Source organism: Acanthopagrus latus, chromosome 13, assembly GCF_904848185.1.
Source record: "Acanthopagrus latus isolate v.2019 chromosome 13, fAcaLat1.1, whole genome shotgun sequence".
In the NCBI taxonomy this organism is placed as follows: Eukaryota; Metazoa; Chordata; class Actinopteri; order Spariformes; family Sparidae; genus Acanthopagrus; species Acanthopagrus latus.
Genome location: NC_051051.1, coordinates 18437739 through 18456060, shown reverse-complemented (window position 1 = coordinate 18456060; position 18322 = coordinate 18437739). Strand labels below are relative to the sequence as shown.

General features: G+C 39.9%; 1 protein-coding gene across 3 annotated transcripts in view; it reads right to left on the bottom strand.

Annotated features, from left to right (window-relative positions):
* Nucleotides 1–13723: 13723 nt before the first annotated feature.
* LOC119030830 (RAC-beta serine/threonine-protein kinase-like) overlaps nucleotides 13724–18322 on the bottom strand; it is a 34075-nt gene continuing 29476 nt past the window's right edge. For all 3 annotated transcript variants that reach the window (XM_037118729.1, XM_037118727.1, XM_037118728.1), the window contains 4 exons: nucleotides 17361–17575; nucleotides 17191–17278; nucleotides 16129–16231; nucleotides 13724–15990 (listed from right to left, as the gene is read on the bottom strand). In XM_037118729.1, coding sequence (XP_036974624.1) covers nucleotides 15911–15990; nucleotides 16129–16231; nucleotides 17191–17278; nucleotides 17361–17575 — 486 coding nt within the window. In that variant the 3' untranslated portion in view covers nucleotides 13724–15910. The remainder of the gene's footprint in view (nucleotides 15991–16128; nucleotides 16232–17190; nucleotides 17279–17360; nucleotides 17576–18322) is intronic.

The window sequence follows — 18322 nt, the reverse complement described above, 5'->3', positions numbered from 1 at the left end:
TACACCAATTATAGAGTATATTCTCATTCCCAGAGTGTAAAATGATAAGCTCTGCAGAGTTCTATAAAACACTCAGAGTATATCTTTTACTCTCTTGGAGTTCTAGGTTTACACTGCAGGTGTTGAAAAGCACTGGAATAGTGTCTAAAAGTACCAGTGAGGGAGTACAATTGCACACTGTAAGGGTTCAAATGTAACTCTTTATTTGGAGTATATAGTTTACACTTTTGACAGTGTTCACTGAACACCGAACTCTTGGACGTATATAGACACCGAAACTGGTGTTAAATGTACACTTAAGGAGTACAAAATACACTGTGATTTTTGCTGTGTAGTTGCCATAGAACTCTACAGAGCGTATTTCAGCTCATTGCTTTGTGTTGTGTTGTGTGTCTTAGGGCTATATGGCTTACATAGGCCATCAAGCAGCGCAAGTATCATTGCTAGATTCAGACTGACTCAGTTGCACGCCTAGTGCGTTGTTGTGTAAATAGCAAATGTACCTGTGCCCACCAGTTTCTTTTTTTTAATGATCTTTTTCTTTCAGTTAACAGACAGACAACGAAAAACATAATACACAATAATCAGACATTGTGATGAAGTTAAAAAAACAAACAAAACAAATAGAAAATAATAATAATAATAATAATAATATAAAAGATATAAAAATATAAGATAAAATAAGTAAAAAATTAAATAAATAACAATTACTAATTCAAATGATTACATAAGGTTTCAGTCAGAGGATACATTTTCAGAAATATATGCACTAGGTACCATAACAACAAACACAGGAGTACTTACTTACAATTGCATATGCCTGTATTCAGAAACAAAGGCAATGTGTAGTTCATTACAAGTATACAAGACAAAATAAATCTACAAGATCTACAAGAATCATATTTTACAAATCATTAGAGATATTATTTGTTTACCCATTTTTCCCATCTTTTTTCAAAAATATAAACTTGCTTTCTAATTCTTATTGTTATTTTTTCCATTACGTATATCTTGTTTACAAGATCCTTCCATTTGGAATTACTTAAATTATCATCTTTTAACCAATTTCTTGTAAATTGTTTAAAAAATGCTGCTCTTACCAGTGCACATCTGGGTGTGTTGTCAAGTGCACTGCTATCTTGAGGCAACAGAAAGCGACTGCACCATAGACCAACAAAAACCTGGTCTAAAGTCAGAGGTGTAGTCTTTTTCCTGCTATTTTAAGGGCAAATTAATTTGATGGTTCACAATGGTTCACAATGATTAATGATGATTTAATGATTAGAGAGGCTTTCAGTTATTCCAAGTGTTTCCATGCAAGCAGTAATGTCACTGTAACAAATACCATGGCACACACAATAATCAAAACTAAAAGCTCAAGGGGAAATGCTCCAGAGGGAACAGAATTAAACTTTTAGCTTTTGTAGTAAATACTTTTAGACAGGATTTCAGGATTTATGAGGAGGATGGCTGCTTCACCCAAACTGTTTTCATGAATATGGACTGTGTGTGTATGACCGTTGTTTACAGAAGCACAGAACAGTAATTAACATGAAATAATAAATTATTCTGTCCACAGTCAGGAGTTTTGATTAGTGAAAAAGTTTATCCGCAAATGTGCATGTTAAGAAAAAGATACACAAATTCTGCTGCTGGGGAATTGCTGCAGGTAATGTCATGAATATTTTCCTTGTTGATGTATTTCAGCATGTAATGTACTGTTTGTGCTCCACACAACAGATCAGAATACAGACAATGGCAGAAGGCGACTAGTGCAGCTCTGTAACGTCTATAACTCTTCAATTTAAGTGTAAGCATAAGGTTTCACTTATGATGACACGTAAGTATAAGGTTTCACTTATGATGACACACTGTTGTGGTTGGACTGTTAACTAAGGAGCTAACGTTAATTAAACAGCTATCGTTAGAAACGTTAGTAATGTTAACCTTAATTTGTTAATGTTATGCGTTAACGTTAAATGGAATGAGAGGGGATAGGGGACACTGCTAACTTACCCAAATGATTTAACGTTAGAAGGTTACCGCTCTCTTCCTTTGCTTATTGCTGAAATTATTTGTTTGAGTCCCCAGGGACAGATGAGCTGACCGAAAAAAACTAATCGACTGGCGAGCAAAGAAATGCAGCTATAAAAGCTTTTGAGTAAGCTGACCCTCATATGCATTAAGTAGGACATAAATTGCAATATAAATGGTCATAAAAGGTCTTAACCCATAAGAACCCACCGTGACAGAGGTGTCACATGTCTTATGAATGTTGAGCAGCTTTATACTTGACTTTAACTCATGAAGTCCCAGAGTGACACATATTAAACATCCCGGTGGGTCGTGTGACAGGTCATGTGATTTAGTCTTCCCATGACAACATTTCCAAGATGTCTGTGTGCCAGGTTACCATTTGCGGTAGAGCTGGTTAAATTCAAATAGCTTGTTTTGGGTTGCCAAAGGTAAGATTCAAACCATTTAAGAATTGTAATGCAAACATAACGTGTCCTTTATTAAATTTAACCTGTTGTGAACACTTGTCATGAACAAGCCGATATAAAACAAGTCAGGTTAATATCGTTGTGACATATATGTCACACTGGACCTTTAACCTTAAAATTGTCATGGAAAACCTAATGTGACATACAGTGGGTACAGAAAGTATTCAGACCCCTTTAAATTTTTCACTCTTTGTTTCATTGCAGCCATTTGCTTAAATCCCATCTTGACAGAAAAAAACAGAAATTTTTGCAAATTTATTAAAAAAGAAAAACTGAAATATCACATGGCCACAGGTATTCAGACCCTTTGCTGTGACACTCATATTTAACTCACATGCCGTCCATTTCTTCTGATCCTCCTTGAGATGGTTCTGCTCCTTCATTGGAGTCCAGCTGTGTTTAATTAAACTGATTGGATTTGATTAGGAAAGGCACACACCTGTCTATATAAGACCTTACAGCTCACAGTGCATGTCAGAGCAAATGAGAATCATGAGGTCGAAGGAACTGCTCAAGGAGCTCAGAGACAGAATTGTGGCAAGGCACAGATCTGGCCAAGGTTACAAAAGAATTTCTGTGGCACTCAAGGTTCCTAAGAGCACAGTGGCCTCCATAATCCTTAAATGGAAGAAGTTTGGGATGACCAGAACTCTTCCTATACCTGGCCGTCCAGCCAAACTGAGCAATCTTAGAAGAGCCTTTATGGCAGAGTGGCCCGACGGAAGCCTCTCCTCAGTGCAAGACATATGAAAGCCCATACTGAGTTTGCCAAAAAACACATGAAGGACTCCCAGACTATGAGAAATAAGATTCTCTGGTCTGATGAGACCAAGATTGAACTTTTTGGCGTTAATTCTAAGCAAGTCTGTGTGGAGAAAACCAGGCACTGCTCATCACCTTCCCAATACAATCCCAACAGTGAAACATGGTGGTGGCAGCATTATGCTATGGGGGTGTTTTTCAGCTGCAGGGACAGACTGGCTGCAACTGAAGGAAATATGAATGCAGCCAAGTACAGAGATATCCTGGAAGAAAACCTCTTCCAGAGTGCTCAGGACCTCAGACTAGGCCGAAGGTTCACCTTCCAACAAGACAATGACCCTAAGCACACAGCTAAAATAACAAAGGAGTGGCTTCGGAACAACTCTGTGACCATTCTTGACCGGCCCAGCCAGAGCCCTGACCTAAACCCAATTGAGCATCTCTGGAGAGACCTGAAAATGGCTGTCCACCAACGTTAACCATCCAACCTGACAGAACTGGAGGGGATCTGCAAGGAAGAATGGCAGAGGATCCCCAAATCCAGGTGTGAAAAACTTGTTGCATCATTCCCAAGAAGACTCATGGTTGTAGAAGCTCAAAAGGGTGCTTCTACTCAATACTGAGCAAAGGGTCTTAATACTTATGACCATGTAATATTTCAGTTTTTCTTTTTTAATACATTTGCAAATATTTCTACATTTGTTTTTTTTCTGTCAAGATGGGGTGCTGAGTGTTTATTAATGAGAAATAAAATGAACGTTTAAGATTTCAGCAAATAGCTGCAATGAAACAAAGAGTGAAAAATTTAAAGGGGTCTGAATACTTTCCGTACCTAATGTATATGTCACAATAAGAAAAAAATATGATCTGCTCAGTTAACTTATTCAATGATATTTTATTAATATATTTTATATTGTTCAATTTAAAGCATATTAAAAAAAAAATCAGATTTTATTAATCCAATTATGTCAGGGAAGGGTTAAAGGGAAAACTATGGAAGGGAAAGGAGGACCCAAACGCAGTACACACGGGAGGCGAGGATAAGGGAACAAACAAAAGGCGAGCTTTAATGAAAGCTGATACAAAAACCAAGGCAGCCAAAACGGAACAAAAAGCAAAGTAACAACTGAAACAACCAGGCAAAGTAGCAACTTAACGGCAAGACAAAGTACAACGAAAAAATCAAAGTTCAACTCAAACATGGAAAAAATGCAACATAAATCCAAAACATACCAAACGGGCATGGAGCATGGACAGGAGCATGGACAGGAGCATGGACAAGAAAACAGAAAACAGAGAACAGCCAACAGAAAACAATGACTGGACGAGGAGTGAGGGGAACACAGAGACCCTGTTTTTGAAGCGATTCTTTATTAGGGCCCGAGCAGGGAACCTGCAAGGACCCTATTGTTTTTGAAGCGATTCTTTATTAGGGCCCGAGCAGGGAACCTGCGAGGACCCTATTGTTTTTGAAGCGATTCTTTATTTTTTAGGGCCCGAGCAGGGAACCTGCCTGAACATACCCCAAAACTCACCAAACTTGGAATATAAGTCCCACCTGGCGAAAAATTTTATAATCTATTGTCGTCCTGAATTTCCACCACTAGGTGGCGCTGTTATTAAGCACAGCGCGTTTTGGCTAATAACTCCCACATACTTTGTCGCATATTCAAAAAACTTATATCCACGCGTTCAGTGAAGTGGGCTGAGTCTCGTGGTATAGGCCACGCCCATTTCCGCCTACCGTTTTTTTTCGCTACGTCACAAAATGGCGAAAACCTACTTTTTCGAACGTCTCCCAGGCGATTTCACCGATTTGCACGAAACTTGGCACACAGCATCTGTGGACCCTTCTGACAAAAAGTTATTAAAAGAATTTTGATAGGCCAAACAATACTCAAATTATTAAATTAGAACTTCCTGCAGATTTCCTACCAAACAGGAAGTGTTGGATATCTCCACAACGGTGTGTCCAAATGGCATGAAACTTAAGATTCTACTTTGGCATGACTTATTGAGCATGGATCCAAAAGTCTAGGCGATGACCACAAGGTGGCGCTCTTTAAATTCAAATAGTTTATATCTCCACATCGGTTGGGCGGATTGAGACGAAACTTGGTATAGTCATTGCCACTGCCCTCTTGAGGATATCTGACAAAGGACTTATCAACCAGCCACTAGGTGGCGCTCTGGTGCCAGTTTTATTTTATTTTTGGCCTTGTGGCCACACCATAACACTTATGGAAATGAAATTCATAGGGGTGGTATAGACTATCCCCTGCAACTGACACACCAAAAATGACCAGCAGGTGGCGCCATTTTCCACTTGAAAGGGTTTTTGGCCCATAACGCCCACATAATGTGTCACACATTGTTAAACCTTATATCTACATGTTCCTTGCATTCAGCTGAATTATTTGGTGTAGGCCACGCCCACTTTCGAGTTAACTTTCCATTCGCAAAATCGCGACAAATGCAAAACCTACTTTTTCGAACTCCTCCTAGGCAATTTGACCAATTTGCATGAAACTTTGCGTGAAGCATCTCTAGACCCTCCTGACAAAAGTTATTAAAAGAATTTTGATAGTCAATGAAACAGCCGAAATTTAAAACAACAAATTCCTGCATGTTGTGTTGAAAGCGGACAATCTTGTATATCTTAACAAAATACTGTCTGATTATCACGTAACTGTTGAGAATTATGTTCCATGGACTGATGATGCTTTGTATAAAATTTGGTGCAAATCGGCCAATAGATGGCGATTTGGTCACAGTCTAATTAGTTTGAATGGAAAGTAAATGGGAAAGTCTTGAAATCCTCTTAAAAACTCATCGACTTTCAACCTCTTGTTGTGCTTCATGCTTTGAGCTATGGATACCATTCCACCTTTTAAAGAGTCAGAAGAACTTGAATTGTTGGGCATGTATTCAGTTTTTAAAAATCTTTTACGGTTTCCAAATCATCACAGTTTCAGTTTTAAGGATTTTTAGGCCTTCCTCTGATTTTGTAATGGGTGTGTATTGCGTGAGCTAGAGGGCAGGACATCATCGCTACAGTGTAGAGCAGCTGGAAGAACTGGAGAAAAATTCTCTTCAGCTACTGGACGATGATACTTTCAGCTTCTTCCTGAAACTATTTCGTTGCATTATGCCTCATGTGGACATTTTCATCAGCCAGCTCCAGAAGCGGACCATCAACTCAGTCTTTGTCTGGGGAATCATGCATGTACATTACTTAATACCAGCGGGAGCAGGCCACCAAATTATAAAGAAACAGCTTCTTCAAGGCGTTGCATGCGGAAGCCCTGACGGCAGCATGCCCCGAGGTGCGTGGACTGCGAGGGCCCGTCCAACGCTGCTCGCAGCTTTAATTAGGGCCCGAGCAGGGAACCCCTGCGAGGACCCTATTGTATTTGAAGGGATTCTTTATTTATTTATTTATTTATTAGGGCCCGAGCAGGGAACCCCTGCGAGGACCCTTTTGTATCTGAAGGGATTCTTTATTTATTTATTTATTTATTAGGGCCCGAGCAGGGAATCCCTGCGAGGACCCTATTGTATCTGAAGGGATTCTTTATTAGGGCCCGAGCAGGGAACCCCTGCGAGGACCCTATTGTATTTCAAGGGATTCTTTATTTATTAGGGCCCGAGCAGGGAACCTGCAAGGACCCTATTGTTTTTGAAGCGATTCTTTATTAGGGCCCGAGCAGGGAACCCCTGCGAGGACCCTATTGTATCTGAAGGAATTCTTTTTTTTTTTTTTTTTTTTCTTCGGACGAAATGATTGCATTTTTGACTGCCTGAACATACCCCAAAACTCACCAAACTTGGAATATAAGTCCCGCTGGGCGAAAAATTTTATAATCTATTGTCGTCGTGAATTCCCACCACTAGGTGGCGCTGTTATTATGCACAGCGCGTTTTGGCTAATAACTCCCATATACTTTGTGGCACATTCAAAAACCTTATATCCACGCGTTCAGTGAAGTGGGCTGAGTCTCGTGGTATAGGCCACGCCCATTTGCGCCTACCGTTTTTTTTCGCTACGTCGCAAAATGTCGAAAACCTACTTTTTCGAACGTCTCCCAGGCGATTTCACCGATTTGCACGAAACTTGGCACACAGCATCTGTGGACCCTTCTGACAAAAAGCTATTAAAAGAATTTTGATAGGCCAAACAATACTCACGTTATTAAATAACAACTTCCTGCGGATTTCCTGCCAAACAGGAAGTGTTGGATATCTCCACAATGGTGTGTCCAAATGACATGAAACTTGAGACAGTACTTTGACACGAGTCCCTGAGGATGTGTCCAAAAGTTTAGGCGATGACCACAAGGTGGCGCTCTTTAAATTCTAATAGTTTATATCTCCACATCGGTTGGGCGAATTGACACCAAACTTGGTATACTTATTGCCACTGGCCTCTTGAGCACATCTCACAAAATACTTATCAATCGGCCACTAGGTGGCGCTCTGGTGCCAGTTTAATTTTATTTTTGGCCTTGTGACCACACCATAACACTTCTGGGAATGAAATTCATAGAGGTGGTATAGACTGGCCCCTGCAACTTACACACCAAAAATGACCAGCAGGTGGCGCTATTTTCCATTTGAAGAGTTTTTGGCCCATAACTCACACATACTGTGTCACACATTGATAAACCTTATATCTCCATGTTCCCTGCATCCAGCTGAATTATTTGGTGTAGGCCACGCCCACTTTCGAGCTAACTTTCAGTTCGCAAAATTGCGACAAATGCAAAACCTACTTTTTCGAACTCGTCCCAGGCGATTTCACCGATTTGCACGAAACTTGGCACACAGCATCTGTGGACCCTCCTGACAAAAAGTTATTAAAAGAGTTTTGATAGGCCAAACAATACTCAAGTTATTAAATTACAACTTCCTGCAGATTTCCTCCCAAACAGGAAGTGTTAAATATCTCCACAATGGTGTGTCCAGATGACATGAGACCTAAGATAATACTTTGACATGAGTTCCTGAGGATGTTTGCAAAAGTGTAGGCGATGACCACAAGGTGGCGCTCTTTAAATTCAAATAGTTTATATCTCCACATCGGTTTGGCGGATTGACACCAAACTTGGTATACTTATTGCCACTGGCCTCTTGAGCATATCTCACAAAATGCTTATCAATCGGCCACTAGGTGGCGCTCTGGTGCCAGTTTAATTTTATATTTGGCCCTGTGCCCACACCATAACACTTGCGGAAATGAAATTCATAGGCTTGGTATAGACTAGCCCCTGCAACTTACACACCAAAAATGACCAGCAGGTGGCGCTATTTTTTTTATGTGAAAGCGTTTTTGGCCCATAACTCACACATAATGTGTCACACATTGTTCAACCTTATATCTACTTATTCCCTGCATTCAGCTGAATTATTTGTTGTAGGCCACGCCCACTTTTGAGCTAACTTTTTGTTCGCAAAATTGGGACAAATGCAAAACCTACTTTTTCGAACTCCTCCTAGGCAATTTGACCATTTTGCACTAAATTTTGCGTGAAGCATCTATGGACCCTCCCGACAAAAAGTTATTAAAAGAATTTTGACAGTCCATAAAACAGCCAAAATATAAAACAACAAATTACTGCAAATTGTCTAGAAAGCAGACAATCATGTACATCTTAACACAATACTTTCTGATTATCATGTAAATGTAAATGAGGCTTTGTGTAAAATTTGGTGCAGATCGGCCAATAGGTGGCGATTTGGTCGCAGTCTAATTAGTTTGAATGGAAAGTAAATGGGAAAATCTTAAAATCCTCTTCAAAACTCATCGCCTTTCAACCTCTTGTTGTGCTTCTTGCTTTGAGCTACAGATACTATTCCACATTTTAACGAGTCAGAAGACCTTGAACTATTGGGCATGTATTCAGTTTCTAACAATCTTTAACGGTTTTCAAATCATCACAGTTTTAATTTCAAGGATTTTTTAGGCTATCTTGTGATTTTACAACTTCCTGCAGATTTCCTACCAAACAGGAAGTGTTGGATATCTCCACAATGGTGTGTCCAAATGACATGAAACTTGAGATAGTACTTTGACACGAGTCCCTGAGGATGTGTCCAAAAGTTTTGGCGATGACCACAAGGTGGCGCTCTTTAAATTCAAATAGTTTATATCTCCACATCAGTTGGGCGGATTGACACCATCCGCAGGAAGTTGTTATTTAATAACGTGAGTATTGTTTGGCCTATCAAAATTCTTTTAATAACTTTTTGTCAGGCGGGTCCACAGATGCTGTGTGCCAAGTTTCGTGCAAGTCGGTGAAATCGCCTGGGAGGAGTTCGAAAAAGTAGGTTTTCGACATTTTGCGATGTAGCAAAAAAAAACGGTAGGCGGAAATGGGCGTGGCCTATACCACGAGACTCAGCCCACTTCACTGAACGCGTGGATATAAGGTTTTTGAATGTGCGACAAAGTATATGGGAGTTATTAGCCAAAACGCGCTGTGCTTAATAACAGCGCCACCTAGTGGTGGAAATTCAGGACGACAATAGATTATAAAATTTTTATAGAGAAACGGCTTCTTCGAGGCGTTGCGTGCAGAGGCCCTGACGGCAGCATGCCCTGAGGTGCGTGGACTGCGAGGGCCCGACCAACGCTGCTCGCAGCTTTAATTTTCATTACTATTATCATTCTGCAGTTTAACCGCAGTTTTGGAAGCCTGAACATGCCCCAAAACTCAACAAATTTGGAACATATGTCACATCCGGCGAAAAATTTGCTGCTTTATTGTCCCTGGGCATGGTCATGCCCTGCGGGCTCTGTAGCGCCCCCTAATGTTCAGCCCCACCTCCCATAAGTGCGTAGATAAACGAAATTTGGTATGCTGATTCCTCATGACCAGATGCACAAAAAACCCTCTGGACCGATACCGTCACTCCAACAGGAAGTCAGTTAGTTTGATGTGTGGCGGCAAATTTGACCAATTCGTGCCTACTTTGAAAACTATCTTGTCCTACAGCTTTAACACCAGACTTCACATTAACTCTATTATCATCTTCATGCCTTGAACAACAAAAGTTATGGAAATCTTTCAGCTACGTCATACTCTAGTGGGCGGGACTGTGGAAACCATTTTTTTCCCTCGCTGTCAAACATCAAGGCTTTATAACTTCAACATACAATGTCCTATCCACACCAAACTGCTCATAAGTGTAAAGGTCGTCTCCATGAACACATTTCTGCATCAATACCAAGTCGGCCATTTTGATTTTGGCTGCCATTTTGAAATATTCCCAGTCTTTGTACTTAAATGATCTCCTCCTATAGACGTAACACCACCGACTCCACAGTCACTCAGTATCATCCTCTGACCTTGAGGATGAAAAGTTATGAAAATCTTTATCATACGTCATACCTGCTGGCCGCGGTGGAGCAATCAATTCAAATCCGTTGCTGTAAAGCATCAAGTTCTCATAACGTCTTCATTCAATTTCCTATCTTTGCCAAATCTCTCAGGAATGCTGAGGGACTCGCCCTGAAAAGATATGTGTTGTCATTGGGCGTGGTCATGACCTGCAGGCTCTGTAGCGGCCCCTATTGTTTATCCCCCGCCTTCCACATGCACGTAGATGGACGCAATTTGGTAACTACATTCATCATGACCAGACGCACAAAACACCCATTTGCACCCATACTGTCACTCCAACAGGAAGACAGCCATTTTGATTTGCGGTGTCAATTTTGCCTAATTTATGCCTACTTTGAAAACTATCTTGTCCAAGAGCTTAAACACCACAGTCTTCACATTCACTGAGCATCATCTTCATGCCTTGAAGATCAAAAGTTATGGAAATTTTTCAGTTCTGTCACACCTGGTGGGCATGACGGTGGAAACCATTTCCTTCCTTTGCCTTGAAGCATCAAGTCTTCATAACTTAAACATACAATTTTCTATCCACACCAAACTGCTCATAAGTGTAGAGGATGTCTCTCCGAATACAACTCTGCATCAATACTAAGTTGGTTTGATTTTGGCCTCCATTTTGAAATATTGCCAATCCTCATACTTATATTATCTCCTGCTACAGATGTGACAGTTCAGACTTCACAGTGGGTCAGTATCATTGTCTGACCTTGAAGATGAAAAGTTATGGAAATCTTTATACTACGTCATACCTGCTGGCCACAGTGGTGGGATCAATTTCAGTCTTTCAGCTTAAAGCATCAAGTCCTCGTAACTTCACCATTTGATTCCCAATCTCCACCAAATATACCAGGAATACACAGGGAGTCGCCCTGAATATATCTGTGCATCAATACTGTGTCATATCCATAGCGCCACCCACTGGACACAGGAAGTAAGTTTTATCTCAGTCAATTTAGTCTTCTTATATGCATGTAAATGAATGAAACTAGGTATGAATGTGTATCAAAGCCTTCAAAATGAAATTGTCAAAATCATCTGCCTGTGTTATACCTGTGTGCTTTGCAAGATTGACAATTTTGATTTGCTTCCATTGTAAGAAGCCAACAATGTATGTGGTGTTTTATACAAAACGTCCACTAGATGGCATTGTTGTCTTTCAAATGACATGTTTCCAATGTATTGAGGACATTGTCCAAATTGAATGTTGTTGCACACAGGAATTCAGCCTCATATCCACTACAAAGTAGATGTCTAAAGAAATACAAAAGACATCACAACGTTCAGCAATGTCTCCTGTGACTCATCTAACCATTACATTTTTTCAAAAATCGCAGGAGTTTGGGAGACATTTTCCACTGTTTTACTGCTCCAGCATGTCTGCAGGTAGAGAAACTGTTCACCTTTTAAGCTCTTTCAGCCCTCTTACTTTTTGGCTTTTCTGCCTTTTCAGCTTTTTAAATATTCATCTTTCTTCCTCTTCAGCTGTCATCATGCAGCAGGTGACATCTCACATCCCATGAGTAAATTAGTTGTTCTCTGACCTGGCTGGATTCTTTGGCTATTTTTCAAGATCTCCCAAAAGAACCAGTATGCTTGATAGAGTGGATGCGCACAGACGCCCAAGAGCAAGCACAGTAAGATGGAACCTCCATATCCATGCCGTGAACACTGTGTTTGAGCACAAAGGTGACATCATCCAGTGTTTTGAAACCATCGGGGGGAGTTGAGCCTACCACTGTGTGGGAGGCTGGAGGGTTTGTGAGGCTGCTGGAGGACGATACCTTCAGCTTCTTCCTGAAACTATTTTGGCATACAGCATCTGTGGACGCTCCTGACAAAAAGTTATCAAAAGTCTTTTAATCAGACAATTATTTTTAAAGTTATTAAATAACACATCCTGCAGTTGTTTTTGGTTCAAAACAGGAAGTGTTGCATATTTCCACACTGGTCAGGTCTAATGACATAAAACTCAGATTCTCATTTCCCCATGAGCCCCTGAGGCCCTGTGCAAAATTTTAGGCGATTACCACAAGGTGGCGCTCTTTAAATTGATGTATTTTATATCTCCACAATGGTTCATTGGCTTAACATGAAACTTAGTACATTTATTGTCAGTGCCCTCCTTAGGACATCTGACGAAGGGTTTACCGATCTGCCACTAGGTGGCGCTCTGGTGGCAGTCTAATTTAATATTTGGCCCTGTGCCCGCACCATTACACTTATGGAAATGAAATTCAAAGGGGTGCTATAGAATGGCCCCTGTGACTCACACACCAGAAAATGACCAGCAGGTGGCATTATTTTCAATGCAAAAGCGTTTTTCGTTCATAAATCCCACTTAATATGTTGCACATTATTAAACCTCATCCCTATCTGTTCCTTGTATTCAGCTGAATTATTCGGTGTAAACCACGCCCACTTTCGAGTTAACTTTCCATTCGTGAAATAGTGACAAATGATAAACGTACTTTTTCAAACTCCTCCTAAGCAACTTGAGCGATTTGCACCAAACTTTGCGTGAAGCATATGTGGACCCTCCTGACAAAAAGTTATCAAAAGAATTTTGATAGTCCATAACACGCCCGAAATTTAAAACAACAAATTCCCGCATTTTGTTTTGAAAGCAGACAATCTTGCACATCTTTACAAAATACTGTCTGATTATCAGGTAAATGTTCATAATTGTGATTGTGTACAGTCAATGTGCTATGGTTGAGGCTGGAGTTAAGGTAGACTCAGACTCAGAATGGCTGCTGGCTTAACCCTCTGAGAAGGAGGAAGGGAGGATTGACAATACACAGGGGTAACTCCAACAATTTTATGCATTAAAATGTGTTTACAGGTCTTGGGGCATACTGCTGCACATGTGAAAAATGTAGTACAAAATGTGTAAAATGATTGGATTTACCCATTTAAATTAAACATTCTATTTAGCACTTGTTCTGATATGCTTTACAGTGCTTGGTACCTATATCACTATTAAGACAAAGTTGACAACTCAGCTACAGCACTTTACAATGGAGGGATGAACAGAATTGAGACGCAGTCATGAGGATGTATTAACCGTTAAAAATGTGTATTTGATCATGTCTTTTTTAACAAGTTTCACAGCCAAATACACATGAATTGTTTGATAAGAATAATGTAACTGAAAACACACATTTCTTTCAAACAATTAATGTTCTTAATTTGAGATAGTCAGTGATGAAGGTTCGGGGTACAGGGAGAGTGAGGGAAGCAACGTTTATAAGTAAATCGAAAGAAACAAGACATTATAAAAATAACGGAAATTATTTCATAACAGCATATGTGGCATAAGGATCTGTGAGCAATTGGAAGTTGAGCAGGTTGTCAGCACTAGCTCTTTATTTAATACCAGTGACTCAACAGAGTAGCACCAATACAATGTTGGATGTATTTCCATATACAATGTAACACCCAGTATTGTAAATTGTTAACAGTTCAACCCTAATGGTTACCATTTAATTTTGTGCAGTGATTTACATCATAGATGGGGAGAACTGAAATTAACACTGAAGACAATCATGCAAATCACAATTGCACTTGAACACAAAATCTCACAATGGACCATGCTAATGATATAAGCAGCTCCCTGGTCGATTGAAATCTAGAGGCATATTTAAGCCTTAACAGCAGAGGCTGTTTGGATGCACTGAAACACTATAAAAACATTAAGATTGACAAAAAGATAATAGATACACAATGGCAAGGAGAACATTAAAATGTGCAAAGAACCATTAGCAGAAAACACAACCCTGTAGAGTCTCCAATATACTAAGTATAAGTCGTGAGTTATGATCTGAGGAATCAATACTTTGAAAGGTAAGTTACCAAGCTATGTTATGAAATGAGTGTATAGGAAATAATGGAGAATTAGCGCTCAATGCAAATAATGACTCTCCAAATATGAATATGTTCTCACAAAGTAGAATGACTTCAGTTTGGTGCTATTTTGAGAAGTTCTTTCTCCAAATTTATTGCCAGTACAACACCTGAGTTTCAGTGCAAATACCAAAATGACAGCTTTTTGAGGATTTCTATTTGTCTTTCTTATTTAACAGAATACAACATTTAATGCAACATTGATTATGCAGGATTATGAATCCAACTGCAATTTTAAAACCAACGTCTGTATCTTTGTTTTCATAATTAGTGCAATGCACATGTTTTGGTAAGGTTTAAAATTGTTTTTAATTAAATAAAAGAAAAAAAACTGACACCAATTGTGGAAGCTTTCGCTACATTATGAACATGTCCATCTGGGATGAAAAATATGTCTGCTATAAATTACTAGGTGCTAATTAAGCCTCTAAAATCACATGGCTGGTGTGTTTTTTTTTTACTGATCAAGAGAGATCAAAAATGTGCATAAAGGTGTTCCCAATTCCCATTAGTTGTTGTTTCGTACTTGACAGATCTGTCAGCAAAGATCATATTCTGTAATGAGAGCAAACCAATATACAAATGATTAATTTTCATTGCATACAGTTGAAGGAGAGCTTCTATCTATAACCCCTCACATTTCTCTTTGTCAAAGCTGTAGAGAGCTTAGAGCCACATTGATCATCATGTGTTTTCAATTCATACCTTGTTCCTGATGCACAAGTAAGCATTTTATTAAGACTCACGCAAATCTTCATGTTCTCACAGATGCACTCCGAATAACCTGATGATATAGAGTTATGACAGGATTTGATGCCCTGTTTTTCCAAAAAAAAAAAGTAAAATATACACACACACACACACCTTACAGATAAACACCCAACAAACTGCCCCACTGCCTCCCTCACATACAAACCTGTCTATTACCAGTGGTAACAGCTAGTTCTGAGGAAGAGCACTTGGAAACATCAGGAGGGACTGTATGGCTTCTTGTAAGACCAAAAAAAAGAAAGAGTTAAAAATGATTGGTGGTTTAGAGTCTGAAAAAGCAGCAGTAGTTATTAGGCCACCTGAAGGCGCCACACTTTTGATTTGAGTTGTTCTTACAACTTTGTGAGGTACAGAAATCCAGTTTGATACATACGGCCAGTGTGGCCAGGCATTGCCTGTAGTGTGGACGAAGAGGGTTTCTATAGAGCAGTACGGCCACCAGCTAAGGCACTTAGATCCTGAAAGGACCAAAACCTCATGAAAGGTTGGAGGTTCTGGTCAATTTACAGTGAAGGGATGGTCAGTGTGGTCAGGGTGTTCATGCTTCGTGTGTATGTAAAGATGCTATCACTCTCTTATGCTAGCAGAGTAAGAAAATTGTGGGAAATGTGCTTGCTGGCTGGGGTCCTCGCAGTCGAGACTGTTATCTGTAAGAACAAAACCACAGAAATCACTAGTCACATTATAGCCAAGAAAAATGCACCTCGATCATGGACAGTAGTGGATTCACACAGTGCCATTGTCAAGACCTGAAAGCTTTACAACTACAGTCAGATGATACTTACACTTGTCTGGAGGAGTGAGTGTGATGGTCTGCGCTGTGAACTCCTCATCAAAGTACCGGGTGTCTGTCTCTGATGTCACTTGTGGTCTGAAGAGTGGGGTGAGCTGATACAATCAGTGGAAATGATTGGTTAACTAGTCACTACTTTTGGAAACATTCTGAATGTATAAGATTAAGATATGTCGACATAAGTCTGTGGGTCCACGAGAGCATTTTGCACATACTGCCTGCGTAGTTTGTGCATTTCAAGATGGAAGCATTTCTGCTGAAAGTGACTGAGGGTGAGACAGTAATTTATCTAAGCCTGACTAAAGTAGTGACCAGTAAAGTGACAAGGCAGCCAGCCAGGACATCCTCAATTTCTGTGACTACAAAGCAAAATTTAGTTTTCACTTCCTTTAGTCTCTTTAATACCCCTTTTCCACTGGTCAAAATCCAATTTAAACCTGCTGAGATTTGGCTTTTGTGTGTAATGGGAGTGTGTAAACTCTGCATTTATAAGCAGGTCAATCGACTCCGCAGTAGACACAGGTTTTTATCACCTTGGCTCAGCTCGGCTTTGATCTAAACACAAGACACGGGTGAACACACTAAATTCTGGGGCGTTAACAAGAAAGGAATTTGAAATACAGTCTTTTCAAGGATGTTTTATTAGTGGACACAATGTTGGAGGCGGAGCCCCATTCATTCTGATGAAAGCTAGTCAGGGGTGCTTTAAAGACAAAAAAGCTTGACTTACAGCTATGAAAATAACTGGATCACAGACCGAGAGCTGGCTAACTGAAGACTCCACATATTTTATTGGACCGAATGGCTGAAATCAGTGAAATTAGTCATTTCGCAGGGTTTTTCTCGTCTGTAACAACTGTTTCCGGCGTATTACTGAAGTGAAACATGATGTCAGTGACTTAAAACCTAACACTTCAGATAAAGATCACAAGCTTCCTTGCCTGAGTGAGGTGGGAAAGAGGTCAATGGCTATGTTTTTAGTGGATGGCCACGCTTAAAAAACCCAGTGCAGACCCACTAATTTTGGTGGAATGTAACATAATGTATATCTTACCTTCTTCTGTACCACATCCTGCCAGTTAATGGTGATGAAAAATTTGTGACTCATTACTTCTTTGGCATCATCGGGACCTCCACCTAACCTGTCACCCCAAACAAGTTCATGTAAGCATTAAGTTGGTTTTCCAGAAGGATTACGCACACATGATCAGTCCGGTCAAATACCTCTGTTTGGGGTCCTTCTTGAGAAGACCAGCCAGCAGGGACTTGGCTTCGGGTGACAGGTTCCTGGGGAAACGGATCTCCTCCATGAGGATGAGTTCAAACAAACGCTCATGGTCTTGGTTGTAGAAAGGCAGACGGCCACACATCATCTCATACATGACGACACCCAGACCCCACCAGTCCACTGCCCTGCCGTAGTCATTATCTTCTAGGACCTGAGAGACAGATATTTACCGGATTTTGAACTGGCAGCCTTGAACATACTTTCATATGGGGTACACATCACTGAACTGTACACTTATCTGATCAAAATTTGTATTTCTCTCCTCAATTATGAACAGATATACATATATACAAAACATAAGTATATAAATATACATATATAGCATACACATATACCAGGGATGGTGCGATTAATCGGTTTGTATCGATACACGGACAGCGGGCAAGATGTTTGTGCATCACTAGAGCAGCTATGAATGGATGCAACTTTTGAAAGAAATCGAGATACATCGGTTATTTAATGTTTGCATTGGTAAAATACTATCTATTTGATTCTTTGATCCTTCGTTAATTTGTTTAGAAACATAACCATCCCAAAAATTCAATACTTTGGATACTTTTATTCCTCCTAAATTGGACCTTACTTCATGTTAACATGCTGCAGATGTATAGTATTGTGTGAACCACGGATGTACAGTTGAGGCTAAAATTATTAGCCCCCAGGAATTATGGAACATTTTCCTAAAATTCTTCCCAGTGTTTACAGCATTGATCAAATTTGATTTAATCAAACATTCACCAGTGCTATTTAGTAGCTTTTGGTACATTTTGGAATATAAAATACATTTTTTGGCGTGCTTTACATCAAATATTGTGAAAAACAGGGTGGTCAAAGTATTAGCCCCCATATGAATTTTTGCTTTTAAAACACACCTAATTGACCAGTCAACTTTCAAACC